The sequence below is a fragment of the Anabrus simplex genome, chromosome 6, assembly GCF_040414725.1.
Source record: "Anabrus simplex isolate iqAnaSimp1 chromosome 6, ASM4041472v1, whole genome shotgun sequence".
NCBI classification, from domain to species: domain Eukaryota; kingdom Metazoa; phylum Arthropoda; class Insecta; order Orthoptera; family Tettigoniidae; genus Anabrus; species Anabrus simplex.
Genome location: NC_090270.1, coordinates 237891752 through 237914904, shown reverse-complemented (window position 1 = coordinate 237914904; position 23153 = coordinate 237891752). Strand labels below are relative to the sequence as shown.

Here is a 23153-nt window from a genome sequence, read left to right as displayed (position 1 = left end):
CAGCCAAACACAGCACATACCTTTCCCCTCATGTTGAGAGGAGATATCAAGGAATGACACGCTACTATTTAATTATGTCAATTCCCTGAAAACACATAAATAACACCAAAAAATTCACACACAAATACACGTCCTCTTATGACAGAATCAGTAGTTCTCAGGTCAATCCGCTAGAGAGAGAGCTCTAATAGCTATCCCTCGATATCTCGCTGAGTGTTGCATATTGTCTCTACTGTATTTGCTGTTATACTCGGTACTTAGCAGTAATCCCATCTATCAGAGTTGAGAAGCAGCATAAGAGCCAGAGCATCACAATAAACAATGGTCAATGTAATGTTATTGTTGATCAATGTTATGCACTTTCGATATTATAGGCCTTCACATTTCGTTTTCTTCTGACTCTGAAATACCACTCTTATCATAGTCGGTACAGTAAAACTGAATAAAAGATAAATGATCGGAAATTGTATTCTCTATAACTTGTTTATGTAGTACTTTTCGATAGGACCAATAACATTGGTATTTTAAAAATTGCATTTTAGGCACCTTCCCCTAAACTACAGGATGAATAAAATTGTTTATAGCTTAGACTGTGGTTTCTTATTCCCCGACTCTATATATCGATTTTCATTAAATTATGTTAACCCATTTTCTCATGGCTCGGCGTTGATATGGACTTAGCAACAAAAATACAAATTCATTAATATCTGTGTTATCATAGTCAATACAGTAAAAATGTATGACATAAATGGTCGGAAATTTAATTCTGTATAACTCTGGTTTTGTAGTATTTATCGATACGACAACTAATAATATAAATACTTGAGAATTACATTTAGGCCTTCCCCTAAACTACCATTTCACTCAGCATGAATAAAATTATTCATAGGCTAGATTGTAGCGACGTATTCCTCGACTTTGCATACCAATTGTTACTAAGATAGGACTACTAAAAACAAATATTTGAAAATTAAATTTTAGGCCTTCCCTTAAACTACCATTTCTATCAGCGTGAATAAAATTATTTATGGCCTAGATTGTAGTGACTTATTCCCCGACTTTGCATACCGATTTTCATTAAATTCTCTTTGGCCGTTTTCTAGTGATGCGCGTACAGACAGACAGACAGACAGATAGACAGACAGACAGACAGACAGAAATTACGGAAAAGTAAAAAGTGCATTTCTTGGTTACTGTGGACATGACAGATACAGAAATACCATTCTTTTCAAATTCTGAGCAATGTACAGACAAAACTCTTATTTTATATATATAGATTTCACCCCTACTCCAGGGGACTAGGGGTCTCTTATCCCAAGGTATTTTTTCCAGATAGTAAGATGGCGGGACTAAGGTTATGAAGTCTGTTATTCTGTCCGACCATGCATTCACGTGCATTTGAAATATGACAAGTTATTTTTCTTACAATAAAACTTACTAGTAGGTTCTTATAACTACTGTACAGTGATCTTGTAACTAATTTATTTTAACTGAGTATGTACAGTAAGATACGTTTAAAAAACTATTTTATATTAATTTTTTGCTTAATTGTTTTATATATATCATTGCCGAAGACACGGTGAGCTCTGGTGCAGATTCGAACATCTCAGGAAAAAACATATATCACAGGTTGATTTGATTTTGCAATTAGTAATAAAATCAACGAAACCATGTTTTTGGCAGTTTTTGTATCATCACCTTATCTCTGTATTGGTTTTGCCTCCTCGATAGGTACAGACAAAACTCTTATTTTATATATATAGATTTCACCCCTACTCCAGGGGACTAGGGGTCTCTTATCCCAAGGTATTTTTTCCAGATAGTAAGATGGCGGGACTAAGGTTATGAAGTCTGTTATTCTGTAACTAATTTATTTTAACTGAGTATGTACAGTATGACATTGGTAGTGGGTAGAGTAGGTAGAAGAGCCATGGAAAAATCCCTTAGGAGGAAATAGAAAGATGCCTATAGGTAAAACGTGGCCAGTTGTATAGATAACGCATGCAAAGGAAGTATTTCGGAATGAGGCTGGTTATGTTGGTAACAGGAAATGTGTCATGCAACAGAGAAATGTCTAATTGTAGTGCTATAGGCAGCACATACATGGATTTGTCCATCGCGGTATTGCTGGAACTATTACAATAGCGCGAGCTACGAAGCATGCCACGATTAATTACTATGCATTTTAAATTTCACCCAAGTAAATCTGCAGGAGCTACTTGCTTATAAGGCAGACTTCAGCGCGGACACAGCTAGAATGTAAATAAATGCATGTAAACTCCAGTCATATACCATGAACTAAAGTAGCATTTACCCAAGGCTCCACCCGCGTCGACCAGGTTTTTCGAATCCAAGGGATTGTATCATAAAAGGTCAGCAAGTGGAGCACAAAGATGTACCAGTTTTAGAGCTATCTCAGTGAAATAGACTTGAATAAACCTTGACTGTCAGAGGTTAGACGAAAATTTATGGGAGGTAATATTGGTGCTTCAAATGCTGACTGTCAAGTACAATACAAAAACTGTTGTTGTAGGCAAACAACCTTTTAGAGATACGTATGTGGTCTCGCAGCCTTTTTCAAATGACTCTCTACACTCAATAATTCTTACACACATCTTTTTCCTAGTCCTTTATCCCAATTTATTGTGGTCGGCGCGTGATGTGCATTTGGCGCAGTTTTCCGGCTGAATGCCCTTCCTGATGCCAACTTTACAGAGAGATTCATTCACTATTCTGTACTTTTATTGTGGGTGGTAGTATGATGAGTTGTGTGTAATTGAAGAGGTGAGTATTAAGATGAAAACAAATACCCATTCCAGGGGCCAAAGTTAAAATACCCTGCACACTTGGGAATCAAACCCGAGAACCTCTGAACTGAAAGCCATTATGTTTTATTCCATTTAAATTTTAATTTAAATATAGATAAACAAAATGTAGGGAAAACTGCAGACAAATTTTCATTACTAGCATCTATTTGAACTTAAGATTTAATGTGCTGTTCATACTGATTGCCACAACTCATCTCTTACCGAACATATATATTTCATGCCTTACTTTCCATGATTTTCTTTTTATATGTCAGTTGCTTTAACTGGTGTCAGTTTAAGATTAGAGTTATTTCTTTTGTAGATACTAATTCTTAATTTATTTTATGTTTCTGTATTTCTACTTTTATTCATTTTTAGATATAAAGTATTTTAGAACATAAGTCCACTTCGAACTTGAAAATGTATTAATGTGCTTTTAATTCTGTTTGCTACTTTACTTAGCAATAATGTTGTATATTTTTAGATATTAAGTTCTTTCTGACATTTGTTATTTTTTATAATTAATGTATAGTGACTAAGCCACCTGTAATTGGAGAAGCATCTCTGTTGGTGGTATGAAATGAATAAATAATTCACTCAAGGAGACAGACAGTTCTTACTCACATAGTTTGAGGATATCTTTAACGGTTTAGGCAACCTTGGGTTGAGCCTCAGGAATGCTTTTCGTGTACCTACAACATTGGGAAAGCATTCTTTCTGACTGTATTAGACGGGTTTGCAAAATTACTGACTGGTCTGATAGAAGGTAGTTCAGGTTTTGGAAAGGTTATTCTAGTGAGGCTCAAGATTTAGATTCTAGGGATCAAATGGACTGTATTGCTATTGACATATCCTTTTGATAGGGCACATCGTGGGAGACTACCGAAAGAAATGAGACAAATTGGACTAGACAAAAGAGTAAATGAATGGGTGGCTACATTAGAGTAGGTGAAGCACTATCTGATCCCATAACCATCAAGAGGGGAGTTCCTCAAGGCAGTATTATTGGACCTTTATGTTTACTCAAATATAAATGATATGAGTAAAGATTTGGGATCAGAGATAAGCCCTTTGGTGCATGATGTTATATTGTATAGAGTAATAAATAAATTACACTACAGGATTGTAAGCGAATGCAAAAAAGACTCGACAATGTTGTTACATGGACAGCAGATAACACCATAATAGTAAAGGGGATAAAAAATCAAATTGTGAGTTTCATCAAGAGGAAAAGTCCTCTGAGGTTTAATTCCTGTGTTAATGGGGTGATAGTATCTCATGGGGATCACTGTAAGTATCAAGGTGTTTATATAAGGAAAGACCTTCACTGGGGCAATCAAATCAATGAGATTGTAAATAAAGGTTATAGATCTCTTCATATATTTATGAGTGTATTTATAGGGGTTGTAGAAAAGATATAAAGGATAGGGCATGTAAGTCACTGGTAAGACCACAATTGGAATATGGTTCCAGTGTATGGGACACTCACCAAGATTACTTAATGCAAGAACTGGAAAAAAAAAAAAAAAAAAAAAATAGTCCAAAGAAAAGCAGCATGATTTGTTCTAGGTGTTTTTTGACAGAAGAGTAGTGTTACAAAAATGTTAAAACCTTGGGCAGGGAAGACCTGGAAGAAAGGAGACGAGCTGCTCGACTAAGCAGTACCATGCTTTCAGTGGAGAGATGGTATGGAATGACATTAGTAGACAAATAAAGTTCAGTGGTGATTTAAAAGTAGGAAAAATCATAATATGAAGATAAAGTTTGAATTCAAGAAAACAAATTGGGGCCAATATTCATTCAATGGAAGAGGAGTTACATGTTGGAGTAATTTACCAAGCAAAATCTTTGATAAGTTTGCAACTTCTTTGAAAGTATTTAAAATAGATTAGGTAAAAACAACTGATAGGAAATCTGCCACCTGGGCCATAGTCATAAATACAGATCAGTGGTGACTGATCAACCAAAAAAGAAAATTAAATGAAAAATGTGCAATGATGAAATTATCTTAGGAAAGTATATCTGTGGGTATCATTGAAATATAAATATAGTCAAACCGAAATTTGAAGTTAAATCATAATCTAGACTCTGTTAATGAATTTTGTATCTCCTGAACTTGCATGTAGTAGGTCCTCCAAAAATATGCATTCTGTGTTAGTATTTATTTATTTATTTATTTATTTATTTATTTATTTATTTATTTATTGATAACTTAATGGTAGAATTTTGTATGTTTAAAATGGTAGGGAAATATGAAACCTTTCTTTAAACTAATTTCTAAATGTACCAATGCTAAGGTGAATAAATGTTGATCAACACTTATTTTGTTTCCAGCTTAATCCTTTGCAACTGAAGATGGCACGAGGTGTGACAAAATTTGTTTTATTGATGTGGAAGAACTGGTTATTGCAGAGCCGTCACAAAATTCAGACAGCTGTTGAAATTTTGATTCCTGTATTGTTCTCCGGACTCATTGTAATCATTCGCAGTCTCATAGAATCAGGAGAAATAAGTGATCCTACTTTATTCACACCATTCAACCCCATACAGGAGTACAAAGACAGACTGATATCTCCTCCGTAAGTATTGTAATGACTTTTGAGATCAGCTAGATATAAACAATCAGGTACATACTGGATAATTTCAGAAGTCAAGCCTGAGATCTACCAGTAGCTCTGTCAGCAATGCACTGAATAGCTTTAACATATTAAACTGAAAGTGTTTTGCTCTTTTTAATTGATCAGCTTTGTGAAATTGGTTGAAGCACCAACTTAGAAAAAGAAAGCTGTCAATTACCAAGGAGATCTTAACATATTTAGGTACTCAGTTATAACTGCAATATGCAAGTTCATTAATATTGATTTACCTATGCTACGTTTACATGCACAAAGTGTAGTTGCTCAATTGCAAAAGAAAAATTTTAAAACTAGAAAACTTCACCAACATCCAACAATGAACTACAATTTGAATCAAGTAATATTTAGTTCTGTTAAGACACATCCTGCCAAATATATACAGCTGATGCATCAATCATGGTTTAGTAGAGTAATGTGTTGATAGTGTGTTGTTGCTGTTATACTGACACCATGACTGTGGGTCTTTTGTAAATTACTGTGTATTTTGTATGGGATTATTTCAGTGAGCGACTTATAAGTTCAGGCAGTCAGTTGTTGATTGTTGATGTAGCAAGATATCATAGATCAGTTGTAGCATATGATAGAAGACCAACTCCAATACTTTGACCATAACATTAAAAACATGGTGGCCAAAGCTGGACTGCTGGTAATGGCTAGAACAAATATATGATGTACATATTATATCAATGGTGGTAATATAACAGCCGGCCCCATGGTGTTGGGGTAGCGTGCCTGCCTCTTACCCGGAGGCCCCGGGGTTCGATTCCCAGCCAGGTCAGGGATTTTTACCTGGACCTGAGGGCTGGTTCGAGGTCCACTCAGCCTACGTGATTAGAATTGAGGAGCTATCTGACGGTGAGATAGCGGCCCCGGTCTAGAAAGCCAAGAACAATGGCCGAGAGGATTCGTTGTGCTGACGACACGACACCTCGTAATCTGCAGTCCTTCAGGCTGAGCAGCGGTCGCTTGGTAGGCCAAGGCCCTTCAAGGGCTGTAGTGCCATGGGGTTTGGTTTTGGTTTGGTTTGGTGGTAATTTAACATGATAAATATAACATCATAGGGAAAAATCACTGTTGCACGTACGAAAATGCTTTGCCAACAACCCATCACATATAATTAACTACAATAACAGTTATCAGACATTAAAATGAAGTTGGGACAGGTTGGGCAGATTGAAATAAATGTTTCTACTGTAGAGCAGAATGTTATTCTCCTCAAAATATGGAAGAGTCTGCCCTCCACACTATGGAAGACAGGTCAGATCATATTAGTGAAACAGCTTCATCTTCAAGTCTGCTGGTAAATATTGGACAATTAGACCCTAAATTCATGAAGAAAAGTGTTCCTAAGATTCACGGATATTAGAAGAAGACCCTACAGAGCTGTTTCCTGGGTACTGATTACACATCACCAGTGCTGAGGGATTCAATTGTCTCTGATCGTTGCTTATCTCTGTATATGATTGTTGTTGTTGTTTGAGTCATCAGTCCATAGACTGGTTTGATGCAGCTCTGCATGTCACCCTATCCTGTGCCAACCTTTTCATTTCTACATAACTGCTACATTCTACATCTGCTCTAATCTGCTTATCATATTCATTCCATGGTCTACCCCTACCGTTCTTACCCCCTATACTTCCCTCAAAAACCAACTGCACAAGTCCTGGGTTCTTAAGATGTGTCCTATCATTCTATATCTTCTTCTCATCAAATTTAGCCACAACGATCTCCTCTCACCAATTCAATTCAGTATCTCTTCATTCACAATTCGATCTATCCATCTCACCTTCAGCATTCTTCTGTAACACCATGTTTCAAAAGATTCTATTCTCTTTCTTTTTGAGAGAGTTATTGTCCATGTTTCACTTCCATACAATGCCACGCTCCAAACAAAAGTCCTCAAATACATTTTTCTAATTCCTATGTCAATATTCGAAGTGAGCAAATTTCTTTTCTTAAGAAAGGCCTTCCTTGCTTGTGCTAGCCTGCATTTTATATCCTCCTTACTTCTGCCATCGTTTGTCATTTTAATACCCAAGTAACAATATTCATCCACTTCCTTTAAGACTTCATTTCCTAATCTAATATTTCCTGCATCACCTGACTTCGTACGACTGCACTCCTTTACTTTTCATTTGGACTTATTTATTTTCATCTTGTACTCCTCACCCAAGACTCCATCCATACCATTCAGCAACTTCTCCAGATCTTCTGCAGTCTCAGATAAAATAACAATATCATTGGCAAATCTCAGGGTTTTGATTTCCTCTCCTTGGATAGTGATTCCCTCTCCAAATTCTTCTTTGATTTCTTTTACTGCCTGTTCTATATCAAAATTGAAAAGAAGGGAGGAAGAACTGCAGCCTTGCCTCACCCCTTTCTGGATTGCTGCTTCTTTTTCATAGCCCTCGATTCTTATCACTGCAGACTGATTTTTATATAGATTGTAGATAATTCTTCTTTCTTGGTACCTGATCCCGATCACCATCAGAATCTCAAATAGCTTGGTCCAATCAACATTATCAAACGTCTTTTCTAGATCTACGAATGCCATGTATGTGGGCTTGCCCTTCTTAATTCCATCCTCTAAGATCAGATGTAAAGTCAGGATTGTTTCACATGTTCCTACATTTCTTCTGAAGCCAAATTGATCTTCTTCCAACTCAGTTTAAACTTGTCTTTTCATTCTTCTGTGAATAATACATGTTAAAATTTTTCAGGCATGAGGTACCAAACATATGGGTGTGGTAGTTTTCACACTTGTCTACACCAGCTTTCTTTTTTTCTGCCGAAAATCGGATGGCACTTCTCCTGTCCCATACATCTTGCACACTAAATGGAATAACCTCGCCATGCTGGTTTTTCCTAAAGCAGTCAAGTAATTCGGCGGGAATGTCATCAATTCCAGGTGCTTTGCTCCTATTTAGGTCTCTCAAAGTTCTGTCGAATTCTGACCTCAAAATTGGGTCATCCATTTCATCAGCATCAACAGCCTCTTCTTATACCAGAACCATACCATCTACAGTACGTCCTTACCTTGATGTAACTGTTAGATATGTTCCTGCCATCTTTCTGCCTTGTCTTCTTTCCCTAGATGTGGTTTCTCATGTGAACTCTTAATATTCAAACACCTAGTTTTCCTTTCTCCAAAGGTTTCCTTGATTTTCCTGTATGCAGCATCTACCTTTCCTAGGACCATATTACTTTCACACCCTTATACTTTGCCTTCAGCTATTCTTCCTTAGCTACACTGCACATCCTATCCACTTCATTCTTTAATCACCTGTATTCTTTTCTGCACTCTTCATTTTTTGCATTCTTTTTTGTTTGTTTTTTTCATTGTTCATTGATCAGGTCTAGTATTTCTTGAGTTATCCATTGATTCTTAGTCGATCTGTCCTTTCTTCCTAACATTTCTTCAGCAGCACTACTGACCTCATTCTTCATGACTGTACATTCTTCTTCTACTGTGCTTCCTTCAGCCTTTCCATTTAATCCTTGTGCCACATGTTCCTTGAAACAATCATTCACACTCTTTTCTTTCAACTTGTCTACATCCCATCTCACTGGATTCCTTCCCTTCTTCAATATCTGGCAAAATTATTATAGAAGAAAATTATTGGGCAATGTAAAACTGAGTTTGGATATATCAGAAGAATGGGTTTCCATCAGAGATGCAATGCTGGAAACGTTAGAGAAAGAAGTTGGAAAACTGGAAAAAAGAAGGAATAAAAAGGAATGGATCACACAGAATGTATTAGATAAAATGGATGGGAAGAGAAAATGGGAAAATGATTCATCAGATGAAGGAAAACAACAGTGTAAAAACTGAACAATGAATTGAGAAGGATTACCGAAAATGCGAGAGAAGATTGGATGGAACAACAATGTGAAGAAATAGAACAATTGGAAAGGCAAGGAAAAATAGAAGAAATGTACAGAGCTGCAAAGTGTATAACAATTAGTGAACAGAAGAAAATTAGCAAGCAAGGAATGCTAAACAAGCAGGGAAAGGTAACAATGAATACTGAAGAAAACAAAGATGTATGGAAGCAATACATAGAAGATCTATATGATTCTAAGGTTGATCATGAAGTATTAGTCTTAGAGGATAAACAAGAATGTGATGAAAATCATCAGGGACCAAAGATAGAAAAGTAGGAAGTGGAGAAATCTTAAGGGGGAAGAGAAAAGTGATGGGCTGTGATCAAATACTGTCTGAGGCACTGAAGGCCTTATGGAAGGATGTAATAGTTAGAATTACAACTCTGATCAATAGAATATATGACACAGGTATCTGGCCTGAAGATCTCCTTAAGGCCATAATGGTTCCTTTACCAAAGAAATACAGCACCAATCAATGTAAGAATTATACGACAATTAGTTTTATATGTCATATCGCTAAGGCTATGTATGACCAGAATAGTGCTAAGAAGAATAGAATCGGTTTGGATTCAGGGGCCTGTTCTTGATCTATGTGAATGATCTTCCTCACAATAATCAAGTAGAAACAGCAGTTCTGTATGCTGATGATACAAACATAATTATTAATAGTCCTGATCCTACGTCTATAGAAACTACAGCAAATACAGTCCTGTCTAGGTTAGAATCATGGTTCAGGAAAAACAAATTAACATTGAACTTTAAAAAGACCCATGGAATTCAAGGCATCTAACTACCATGACAAAACTGCAAAAAAACACAACCTTATATTAAATGCAAATGCAATTGAAAATACGTTGACCACAAATTTTTTAGGTGTCCATATAGATGAAAAATTAAGATGGGATTGTCATATTAAAAAAATAGGGAAGTCTCTGAGTTCTGTTTGTTTTGCCTTAAGGATTTTGTCTAATAGTTGTAGTGAAGAATATGTTAGAATAGCATATTTTGGATATTTCCATTCAGTCATCACTTATGCTATTGGTCTCTGGGGCTGCTACAAATCAAATCTTGATGTTATTTTTCGAATACAGAAACGAGCTACGAGAATTATATTGAGACGTAACAGGTTAGATCATTGCAGACCATTATTTAAGAGACTAAGGATATTCCCAGTACCAAGTATATACATCATGCAATGCATTCTGCACGTGAAAAAAAGTATTGATCACTTCAGAAAGAATTTTGACAATCACAATTACCAGACGTGAACAAGAAATAATATTTTTATCGAGCACAAGAGTAAAACCATTGCCTTGAGACATGTAGACTCTGTTGGAATCAGATTGTATAATAAGCTTCCAAATACGATTAAAGATATTAGTCCCATCAGTTCATTTACCACAGCTTTAAAAAATCTCCTGCTGAGTAGCTGCTTCTACAGTACAGAAGAATACATGATGAAGTGCTGGTAATGATGCTACTACTTATTAACTTGTAATCTAGTATATAGCCTTAAAAATATGTTAATGTCACATTGACTATGTTCACATTATTAACACCACACCAATATATTTTTATTTTGTCTTGTAAATATTGGTTATTAATATTATTTTAAAAAATTAAGATGTGCTGTCCTAACATTGAGGTATATGGTGTTTCTGTTTTTCTTCTTTTTCAAAATGTTCATTGTTGTGCATATATTATTGTTAGTATTAGGAAATCACTTGACAACTCCTATACTATTGGCATATTTCAAAATATGCAATTGTACAGTCTATGGAAGCTAAATAAATGAATGAATGAATGAATGAATGAATGAATGAATGAATGAATGAATGAATGAATGAATGAATGAATGAATGAATGAATGAATGAATGAATGAATGAATGAATGAAAGGAAGAGGGACCAGAGATGCAATTGGATGTCTGCGGATGATGGCAGAAAGATTTTTGGAAGTAAATAGAGAAATATATGTTTGTTTCATCGACTGGGAAAAAGCATTTGACAGAACTGACTGATGTATGCTGATGAAAATTCTGAATGATACAGGTATAGATTGGAAAGATAGAAGGTTGATGAAGTAATTGTATATGGCCCAGAAAGTGCTAGTTCAAGTAGAAGATGATGAAACTGAAGAGCTGAGTATTGGAAGACGTGTGAGACAGGGTTGTTGTATGTCACCGACACTTTTCGTATATCTATATATATCTATATATATATACTGAAAAGCTAATCAATAAGGCCTTGGAGAAATCAAAAGCACTTGTAGTGGGAGAGGAAAGAATAAAAACCATCAAATATGCTAATGACATATCTGTCCTAGCAGAAATGGAAGAAGAGCTCCAGGTAATAATGGAGAATATTGTAAGTTTGGGTAAAGATTTTGGAATGAAACTGAACATTGGCAAGAAAAAAATTATGGAAATAGGAAAAGGAGATGACATAATTAATATATCAATAGATGGAATAGTATTAGAAAAGGTTCAATCATTCCAGTACCGGTATTTGGGAAGCTTGATAACTTCCAGTGGAAGTTGCACAGAGGAAGTGAGACGCAGAATATCCATGGGAAAGAGGGCTTTTGAGAGAGTGAAAGGTATGCTGACAGCTAGAAGCATACCAATCAAACTTAGGAAGAGGTTTGCCAAATGTTTTATTTAGAGTGTGGTGTCTTATGGTTCTGAAATGTGGACAGTCAGACAGGAAGGAAAAAAAAAATATTTAGAAAGTTATGAAATGTGGTTGTGGAGAAGAATGGAGAAAGTGAAATGGACCGATAGAGTAAGAAATGAGGAGCTGCTGAGCAGGGTAGGAGAGCAGAGGAACTTGATGATGATGATGATGATGATGATACAGAAGACGAAAACATCTTGGATTGGTCACATATTACGTAGAAATTGTCTACTGCAGAGAATCATGGAGGGAAAATTTTCTTATCAAATATCATAAGTCTGCATTGGTGTCAGAGTCACCTCTTCCACGTCTGAACACCTTAAAAATATCAAGTTCCCTGTTCTTTTTAGAGATGAGCCTTACACCTAGAATTTTATGTTTCTCATCCTTAATTTTCCCATAGCTTACAAATTCTTACTTTCCCTTCTATCAAATATATCCTGTCTCTACAATAATCCAGTTCAAAGAGAAAATTTCTGCATCCATAATATCATTCTTAGCCATGATTCAATTCCTATTATAATATCTGGTAAATATTTATCTATTAAATTAATTGGCTTCCTTTACTTACAATACTTGTACAGTTTAACTCCAAGAACTTTATGTCATCCTTACTTGATTTACACCTCCCTGTACTCTAATCATTGCTACCTAGTCCACTCTGTTTCCCTGAATATACCTCCCTTAACCTTTCCAAACAAATGTTCTAAATTATGCATACCACAGCAGTTCAAATGAAGGCCGTCTGAGTGCAGGTCCCTATCTCATACCAACCCATTATGATCTACAAACCTCACATCCAGTTTCCCCACATACCCACTCCATAGTCTTATTTAAGTACCTGATCACTCTCCAATCAGTATCCCACAGATAAAAATCTCCACCCGCTTAAACTTCTCCCAAGTTGTCATAACCAGATCCCAAGCATCCCTAACTATAGTGGAACCTATTCCTACTCGCCTTACATTGTTGGTATCAATCTAAAAAACTCACCCTTCTCCTACCCTTCTACTTTCCTCAACATCTCTTTAACCTAATTCCTAGTTCTTTTTCCTCCATTCACTTTTTCCACATGCCTAAAAATTGAGACCTCCATGAATAGAGATTAAGTCCTACCCACCTCATTAGATCTCCTCCACTCCTGGTCTCCCTTATTTTCTCTGATGCCTGCAGTACCTACTTTCTCCTCCTTTTTCTCTCTTCCTTGCCAATACTTCTCCTGAATTCTGTCCGACTCGTTGGCTGAATGGTCAGCGTACTGGCCTTCGGTTCAGAGGGTCCCGGGTTCGATTCCCGGCCGGGACGGGGATTTTAACCCTAATTGGTTAATTCCAATGGCCCAGGGGCTGGGTGTTTGTGCTGTCCCCAACATTCCTGCAACTCACACACCACACATAACACTATCCTCCACCCCAATAACACGCAGTTACCTACACACGGCAGATGCCGCCCACCCTCATCGGAGGGTCTGCCTTACAAGGGCTGCACTCGGCTAGAAATAGCCACATGAAATTATTATATTATCCTGAATTCTCTCACTGACTAGACTGCAAACTCTTTGGCCCCCAATTTCCTTCCCTTATAACATTAGCCCACCTGTCTTTCACAGCTGCTTCCCTTCCTTCTCCTCCTTCCTGTCTGTCAACCATTTCCTATACATTGTTTGAGGAGACCTATCTTCATTACTGTCCTCTGTCAGAATCCTAATTTTCTCTCTCAAACTCTCTATATCTTCCCTTATTCTCCTTAATGCCTTCTCTCACTAACAGTCCCTACACTTGCATTCCTCAGCTATTCTTTGGAAATATGGACTATTATGAAGAAGACATAAAAATAAATAAAATAATGTACTATGTGAATTTTAAAAATCAAAGGAAATTAATGCTCAGTAGTACACAAAGACTACACCACAGTACTACACAGGCATATTCTAATTAAAATACTGTAATAGGAATAATGGGGTTACTGAAACTATACCAGTGCAGTTTAAATTAAATATGTAGACAGAGGTGATGGTGGTGATGAGGATAATAATAATAATAATAATAATAATAATAATAATAATAATAATAATAATAATAATAATAATATAATATAATATAATATAGTATAATATAATATAATATTATATATATAATATATAATAATATATTATATATATATAATTATTATTATTATTATTATTATTATTATTATTATTATTATTATTATTATTATTATTATTATTATTATTATTATTATTATTATTATTATTATTATTATTATTATTATTATTATTATTATTATTGTTATTATTATTATTACTACCTACTGTGCTCTAAGAAACTTGAAAACTACTGTTAAGTTAAATGCTGAAACAGCAAAAGTATTACACAAAGATTTACACACCAATAACACAAGCAAGATACTACCAGTATATAGTAAAATGACTACAATTCTAAACCTCATACACTATTTAGTGTATTACATCATTTTCAAGAGAATTCTGAATTTCATTAGTACAATAAGAACTTAAGATGTTGTACTGTATGTTGCCTGTGCTCTTATGTAAGTTGTACTGCCTCTTTTGCATGAGCCTTGGCTTGTAGAGACCTTGTGGGAGTAAATAAATAAATTAATTCATTCATTAATTAATAGTCCGCCTCTATGATGTAGTGGTTAGTGTGATTAGCTGCCACCCCAGGAGGCCCAGGTTCGATTCCCAGCTCAGCCATGAAATTTGAAAAGTGGTACGAAGGCTGGAAGGGGGTATAGGCCTACTCAGCCTCGGGAGGTCAAATGAGTAGAGGGGGTTCAATTCCCACCTCAGCCATCCTCAAAGTGGTTTTCTGTGGTTTTCCACTTCTCCTCCAGGCTAATGCTGGGATGGTACCTAACTTACGACTACAGCCACTTCCTTCCCTCTTCCTTATCTATCCCTTCCAAACTTCCCATTCCCCCACAAGGCTCCTGTTCAGCAGAGCAGGTGAGGCCGCCTGGGCGAATTACTGGTTGACCTCCCCAGTTGTATCCCCACAACCCAAAGTCTCACACTCCAAGACTCTACCCTTGAAGTAGTAGAGGTGGGATCCCTCACTGAGTTTGCAGGGAAAATCAACCCTGGAGGGTAAATGGATTAAGAAAGAAAGAATAAATAAATAAATGAATTAAATTAATTAATCCCAATTACAACAGCTTAACTGAAACAGTAGAAGTGAAATTAAAAATAAATATTTAATAGACATATTATGCAAATAACCTTACTCCTTGTGGGTGGGGTTAACTTCCAATAAGTAACCAGGGGAACCTGACCCCTACAGAGCGCGTCCCCAGGTGGCGGATAGGGGGCTGAAATAACCAATACAACCCGCGGACCAACAGGTAGCCCAATTCCTGCGGGTTTTAAAATACTGGGACACCCTCTCTCCAGGGGTCATAAATATGGAGGGCCCTTGCCCTGGGTTAAGGGTGAAGACCTCAACAGCATCTACGGCGGAGAAGATGGACTTCGGTGCGGCGGAGATGGCGGAAGAGGCAACCCATCCTTCTGGGGTGTACAGATGGAACCTACTGCCTTGTAGGACGAGGAAGGCATCCTCAAAGGCTAAGGGAGTAAACCCTGAAAGAAAATCCTCTTATGCGTTAGGCCTAGCAAGTCAGCAGGGGAGTATTGAGTACAGTTACTTTCAATAAGAAAAAGAGCCTCGGAAAGAATATTATAGACCGGACTGACACGTCCTCTCAGACAATTGTAAAGTATGATGACCGTAAGGCTGATGATATACAATGTTCTGAAAGGAAACCCCAAATAAAAAAGAGACCCAAATACCGAATTGGAACTATGAACATTCTATCATTAACTGGAAAGTTAGAAGAACTCCTAGACATGATGGATAGAAGAAAAATATCAATATTGGGATTAAGTGAGACCAAATGGAAAGGGATTGGAAGTAAGACACTTCGTGGAGGTTATAAATTATACTGGAGTGGACAGGAGAAGGTAGCGAAAAATGGTGTTGGATTCTTAATTAACGAAAGGACTGATGCTACAGCTGAAGTTATCTGCAAAAGTGATAGAATCATTAAAATGTTCATGAAACTGGAGAACACTAAGTACACCATCATACAAGTGTATGCCCCACAGACAGGCTGCAGTGAGGAAGACAAAGAGAAATTTCGGCAAGACCTGGAAGATACAGTTAATGAGGAAAATGTTATTATTATTTGAGATCTAAATGCGCAAGTTGGGGTAGACAGACTTGGGTACGAGAACATCATTGGTCCACATGGATTTGGACAAAGGAACCCAGAAGGAGAACAACTATCAGATCTGTGCAGAAGAAATGATCTTATAATCAAAAATACATTCTTCAAAAAAAGAGACAGTCACAGAATAACAAGGTACAGTTGGGATGGCCAGTATAGAACATTGATTGACTACGTAATCACAAATAAAGATGGTGGCAGGTACATCACAGATGTAAAGGTCATCCCTAGTGAAAGCATGGACAGTGACCACAGATTGTTGGTAGTAGACTTCAAACATAAGACAAATGAAACGCAGAAACTTATTACGAAAAAACCAAGGGTTAAAACTTGGAAGTTGCAAGAAGTCCAAATAAAGGAAGAATACAAACTAAGGATTCAACAGAGTTTGCCGAAGTGTGAAGTAACCAGCGTTAATGAAGAATGGAATGCCTTCAAAGACACCTTTGTGGGAGAAGCTAAAAACCTATGTGGAGTTACAAGTTCTATCAAAAGAAAAAAGGAGACACCATGGTGGAATGATAGAGTGAAAACAGCGGTGAAAGAAAGAAACCAAATAAAGAAGGCACTGGACAAGGAAAAACAAAAACAGGGACAAGAACGAAATGAACAAGAAATACAAAGACTCCAAGGAGTATACAGGAACAAGAAACTTGCTGTAAAGAACATTGTAAGGGAAGAAAAAGAGAAGAAATGGAATGAGTTTGCAGACAAACTGGAAGAGGACAGTAGAGGAAATATGAAATTGCTATACAGAGTAGTGAAAAACAAGCGAAGGGATCAAGAGACCATAAAAGCAATAGAACGTGATGATGGAACTCTGGCACAAGAAGAGGGAGAAATTAAACAAGAACTCAAGATCTATTTTGAAAAGCTGAATGGAGATACAGAAAACATAACAAAGGATAGAGGAGAGCCAAGTCGAGGAACCACAACTGAACCACCAATTACATGGCTTGAGGTTGAAAATGCGCCCAAGAGCATGAAGAAAAGAAAGGTAGTGGGCATAGATGAACTAAGTGCAGATATGCTGAAAGCAGCAGGAGTTCCAGGAATCCAATGGCTCTATAAACTGCTCAACAAGATATGGGAGGAAAATACTATTCCTGAGGACTGGAAGATGGGCATCATTGTACCTCTGTTCAAGAAAGGAAGCCGACGAAAATGTACTAATAACCGTGGTATCACACTACTGTCTCATGTCCTGAAAATATTGGAAAAAATAATAGAGACCAGAATCAGAGATATTGTTGAACCAATTTTGGAAGAACAGCAGTATGGTTTCAGACCAGGAAGGTCAACTACAGACCTTATATTTGCAATTAGGATGCTAATGGAAAAATACTGGGAGAAGAACAAGCCTTTATTTCTAATATTTTTGGACATTGAGAAAGCATACGATAGTGTACCAAGGGAAAGAATTTGGCAATGCATGAAAGAACTTCAAGTGCGAGACAACCTCATAGAAAAAAGTGAAAATGTTGTATAGTGGGAACAGAAGCTGTATTCAAGTAGGATGTGGTTTGTCGGACTGGTTTGAAACAAAGAGAGGAGTGCAGCAGGGCAGCTCATTGTCACCAGTTCTATTTATTATTGTAATGGATGTAGTAATGAAATCTATTAAAAGGAAAGAACATGGAGATATCAAAGCCTTCACATTTGCAGATGATGTTGCGATCTGGAGTGACTCAGAAGAGGAACTGGGAGAGAGAATACAAAGCTGGAATGAGGAGTTTAAGAAATATGGTTTAAACATCAGCAAGACCAAGACAGTGGTGATGAAAGTGTATGGGGAAGGAGCAGAACCAATAGTCAGGTTAAATGAAGCTCAAATGGACAGCGTTCCAGTTTTCAAATACTTGGGTAGCGTTATATCAAATGACAACCTAGCAAAACATGAGGTGAACAATCGAATCAATAAGGCAACACAATTTTACCACTAGGTAAGACACCTGCTGTGGGATGAGCAAATACCCATGAAAACAAAAATGACATTGTACAAGTCCTATTATACACCAATTCTTACATACAGTCTCGAAACCACAACACTGACCAATAGAGATAATTCCAAACTTCAGGCAGCTGAAATGAAATTCCTACGCACTATGATCCAGAAAACCAGGAAAGACAAGATTAGGAATGAGAAAATTAGAGAAGAAGTAGGAATAGATGATTCTCTCCTCAATAAGATTCAGATATCAAGACTGAAGTGGTTTCATCACATGAAGAGGATGCCAGTAAACAGAACTGCAAGGAAGGAATTTGACAGAAAGGTAGAAGGAAGACAACCCGTGGGAAGGCCACGAAGGAAATGGATAGATTTAGTTAAGAGCGATGTACTGCTGAGAGGTCATGATTGGGACAAGTTGGTGGAGGAAGAATGGTACAAGGACAGGATGAGATGGAGGAGGCTCATATACCACACCCGGGAAACTGGAGATGGTTTAGGATGATGATGATGATTATTATTATTTCCCTGCTACACACTAACAGAAATTAAATCTGCCCTTAAATGTTGAAATACTATTGAAAACTGTGACTCAATAACTTCTCTCAAAGCTATGCCAGACACTTGAACTACAAATAATAAAATATATGAATCGGCCTGATTTACTCAACCATATGCCAACATCGGAATATTGGAATACGGAGGAGAAGAACTGCCTGACAACATTCAGTTCCCCACTGCTGTTGCAAAAGTTGGTGGTAGTGACTCCTCTTTCTCTTCTTCTTCTCTTTCCTCCTCAATATTTTGCATGTGTACATCTTTGGTCTTGAGATCAGAATGTTATTATTACATGTCATGAATTCCCACTGGTATTATCTTCCTGACTGTCTTGAACAGTAGTGTTGTCTACAGTGCAAACTTTGGAAATGGCACCAAAACCTGCATGACTAAAAGAGTTCTTTATTGCTAAAAGTGGGAACCTTTAAAAAAGGGTTCTACTGTACACATGTAGCAACTGTCTCCTCAAGAAATTAAAAACAATTTTCAATTTTATTTTTATGTTGTTGAGTGATATACCCCGTTAAATAGCTTTCAGTGAGCAAATCCTGTTCATGTATTTACTTATTTCAGGTATGGCTTTCAGAGAAGTATATCACCAAGTATAGCATGGTGTATGGAGGAAAATGAGGCTGGCGACTACCGAGACTGGCTTGAAAATGAGGTCGCAAATTATATTGAAAATCGGATATTTTATGGTAAGTTCAGCTTTCTTACGATCTGCTTCACATGGGCCAGCAATTACCATGAACAATTAGTACTGTGTAAAGGAAATTTTACTGAAATAATAGTTTATAATTCTTTTTTTAAAGTGTTCCAGTGTTTTATATTTGGGGTGGGGAGGGTAGGCATGATTAGCTCAGTGATTTAGCTGCTGGCCTACCACCCCAAGAAGCTGAGGTTCAAATTCCAGTCAAACCTGGGTTGAAATTTTCATCTCAAAAATCACATGGCAACAGGAAGGGTGTCCAGCCTCAAATCCCCGGCCAAAACCAAAATGAGCCTAGGCGGCTCTAATGATCCCAGAAATGGTTGGAGTAAGCTGAAGAATTTTTTTTTTTTTTTCCCAATAGTTTAGTTCTGTATAGTCAGTATTAACTTGTTGGTTCCAGGATGTAGTCAAGGTTTCACCTCAGTTCCTATTTTGTCACAACAATACTTTTTTATATCTTTTTACAATTTTTTATGTTGCACCAACACAGATAGATCTTATAGTGACAATTGGATAGGAAAGGTCTTGGAGTGGGAAGGAAGCAACTATGGCCTTGATTAAGGTACCACCCCAGCATTTGCTTGGTCTAAAATTGGGAAACCACAGAAAACCATCTTCAGGGCTGCTGGCAGTGGGATTTGAACCCACTATCTCCCAAATGCAAGCTGATAGTTATGTGGCCCAAACCACACAGGCACTTGCTCGGTCACAGTGCTACAATTGTTCTACCAGGCTTTTCTAGAGCTCCTATAGTGTAGTTTCTGTTTCTATACATTGTAGTTCTTGTTACTCATAGCTAACTCTACTTTCTTTTTCTTTTCCATATCTACCTTCTATCCTAGAAAAGCAAAGACAGGCTTTTGCATGCAGCTGTCTCATTTACAGCATTACAGTCGGACGTGCTTTTGCGTCCTATCACACAGCTTCATACAGCTTCATACAGCTCACCTTCTCTTCTTCCTTTCTTTTATTCTTAACTAGGTGTAGTACCCATTGTTGAAAGAACAATCACTGGTCCACATGTTTGTCCACCACTCATATTGCTCCCCTAAATTTTGAGACACTTTAGCAGGCATACCTCTACCTGTCAGTGGCTTGTTGTGACATACTTGCTTCCTTGCTCTCTGTGGCCCTTTGCACTTTCATATTCTTTTTCATTATTGCTGATCTTTATTTGATCTCATCTTTCCCATATAAAAGAAAGCCATGTATCAGAATAATATTAAAAATCTACTATCAGATGTACAAAGCCTTAAAACGTTACCAGAACAATTTCCATGGCAACTCTCTTTACAGTCCATAGCGTTACTTTCCTGCTCTTGGACTTACATATTCACATGGCTCCCATGGATATTTCCCTTATTTTTGACTATATCAGAAAAAGGTACAGAATGAAAAATCACCCTGAGCTATTTTCATGTAAAACAAACCATAAAAGTGATACATAGAGTTTTATATTTTAGGCCCCTTCTGAAGCACCTCCAATTGCTGAAATTCTTGGAACAGCTAGTAGCTAATATAATACTCATACTTATTCTAAACCAAATACCAAGTTCATTTAAATCCACTCATCCATTTTTCTTGTGGTGCTGTAACAGACAGACAAATATTAAACGGAATTCCATATAGGTCATTACAATCATGTCAACATTCCTGTCAGAGTACAATATTAACTGACTGGAACTTTGCATTTAAAAACAATATTATAAAATGAAATGCTTGATCAAATAAAAAACAGCACAGTTTCTCCCTTTTCATGAACAGTATTATGCTGGTATTCTAACAGTGGCAAGTTCCAGAGCTGGAATGATCATACCACAGACAGTGGTGATCACTGCTCTGATGTTTTCCCTGCCCATTCCTATCAGCACCTCATAGCAGGATTTGATTTGCTATGATGAACCAGTGTGTCACATATCAGGAGTTATCAAAACATGTATGAACCAGAGGATTGGCATGCTAAAACAAGAAGTTATCTAACTCCCCATCTACTTCCTGCCAATATTCAAACAGGCTGTTCTCTGGGTATGCAGCAGTAATGCCATCTATTGGAGCTGAGTGAGAGCAGAAGAGACCAAGAACATTACAACAAACAATAGTCAAAGTAATGTTATTGTTGATCAATTTTAGGGACTTTTCATATTTTAGACTTTCATAGTTAGTTTTCTTCTAACCCTGTGATATTAGGATATCCAATGTAAAGGGAGTCTTTCTTCCTCCTTTTATGATGTTTGTTCATGGTTTTTTTTCTCATTTTGAAAGTCATCGTTACAATTTTCCTTGCTGATATGGGCTGATGATCATGTGGTTCTTACCTTAATACAATCACGACCAAAACCACTACCATTGCCAGTTAACATGACTGAACAATATTTTAATGCTAATGATGCTCGGCGTTGTCATGGATTAAGCAACCAAAGTCTAAATTATGGATATCTCTATTATCATAGCTGGTACAGTAAAACTGTATTAGACATAAACAATTGAAAATTGTTATTTCCTATAACTTTTGTTATGCAGTATTTATCAACAGGACCACTAATAACATAGATATTTGAGAATTAAATTTTATGCCTTCCCCTAAGCTACCATTTCAAGCAGCATAAATAAAATTATTTATACCCTAGATTGTAGTGCTTTATTCCTTGACTTTACATTCTGATTTTCATAATTCTGTTCAGCCATTTTCTCTTGATGTGTACACATACAGGGAAAGATGATGGAAAATTAAAAATTGTGTTTCCTTCTTACCATGGACGTGGCCTGTGTAGAAATACCACTCTTTTTTTTTTTTAATTCTGAGCAGTGCACTACCGCTACGGTAGCTGTGAAAGCCCTTCAGGAACTCTGAAAAGTGGTGGCAAAAGGGGCCCTGGTTAAGACGCAGCAGGTCGTTATGCTACTTAGGTTCCAGAATGGGTAAAATATAAATATGTAAATAAATTCAGTGTTAATTTTAATCTTATACCAGTTGTATAGTATTATTAGAAGTAATTTCACATACCGTACCGTATATGAGTTGACTATGTTTGTAAGATATTATAAGTAGAATTTTGTAAACAATATAAATTTATTAAGGGTGATGTGTGTGTTTAATAGAAAAAATTATTAGCGTAAATTGTATAATATTGTATTCTAGGAAAATTTTCTTCGTCTCCTGTTAATTTAAAATTTAGTGCTTGACAATAATGTATTTTAGTGCACCATTTGCCACCGAGGTAGACACCTCATTTGCAAATAAAGAGATTTTGATTTGATTTTGATTTGATTTGAAAAGCCTTATTTTATATACAGAGAGATATTTCCCACCTTTTCAGACTCATATTGGGCACAACGCTTTAGTTGTTCTACCAGGTTTTCCTTCCTATTTACCTACAGCTCCTACATACCATAGTTCCTGTTTCTCATAGCTGACTCTATTTTCATCTTCTTTTCCATAATAGGATACATTAGGAATGGAGCTCATTGCTATTGGTGGCATAATGGTACCTCACTATGTTGTACCCCCGAAGGAAGACAGGTCCTGATTTTTCTATTCCCTATTGTACTTAATGTACTCCATTGACTTGCTAGCCACATTGGCTTAAGGAAAGAGCTATTTTCATGCCTAAGAATGAGACCATAGCAAGCATCAGTGATTCCTTATTGGACAATCTTCCTACTAAGATGGTGAGACATAAGTCTGTG

General features: G+C 36.8%; 1 protein-coding gene across 2 annotated transcripts in view; it reads left to right on the top strand.

The window, feature by feature from the left end:
* Abca3 (ATP binding cassette subfamily A member 3) overlaps positions 1 to 23153 on the top strand; it is a 271865-nt gene that overhangs the window by 41160 nt on the left and 207552 nt on the right. For both annotated transcript variants that reach the window (XM_067150289.2, XM_067150288.2), the window contains exons 2-3: positions 5142 to 5386; positions 19328 to 19452. In XM_067150289.2, coding sequence (XP_067006390.2) covers positions 5163 to 5386; positions 19328 to 19452 — 349 coding nt within the window. In that variant the 5' untranslated portion in view covers positions 5142 to 5162. The remainder of the gene's footprint in view (positions 1 to 5141; positions 5387 to 19327; positions 19453 to 23153) is intronic.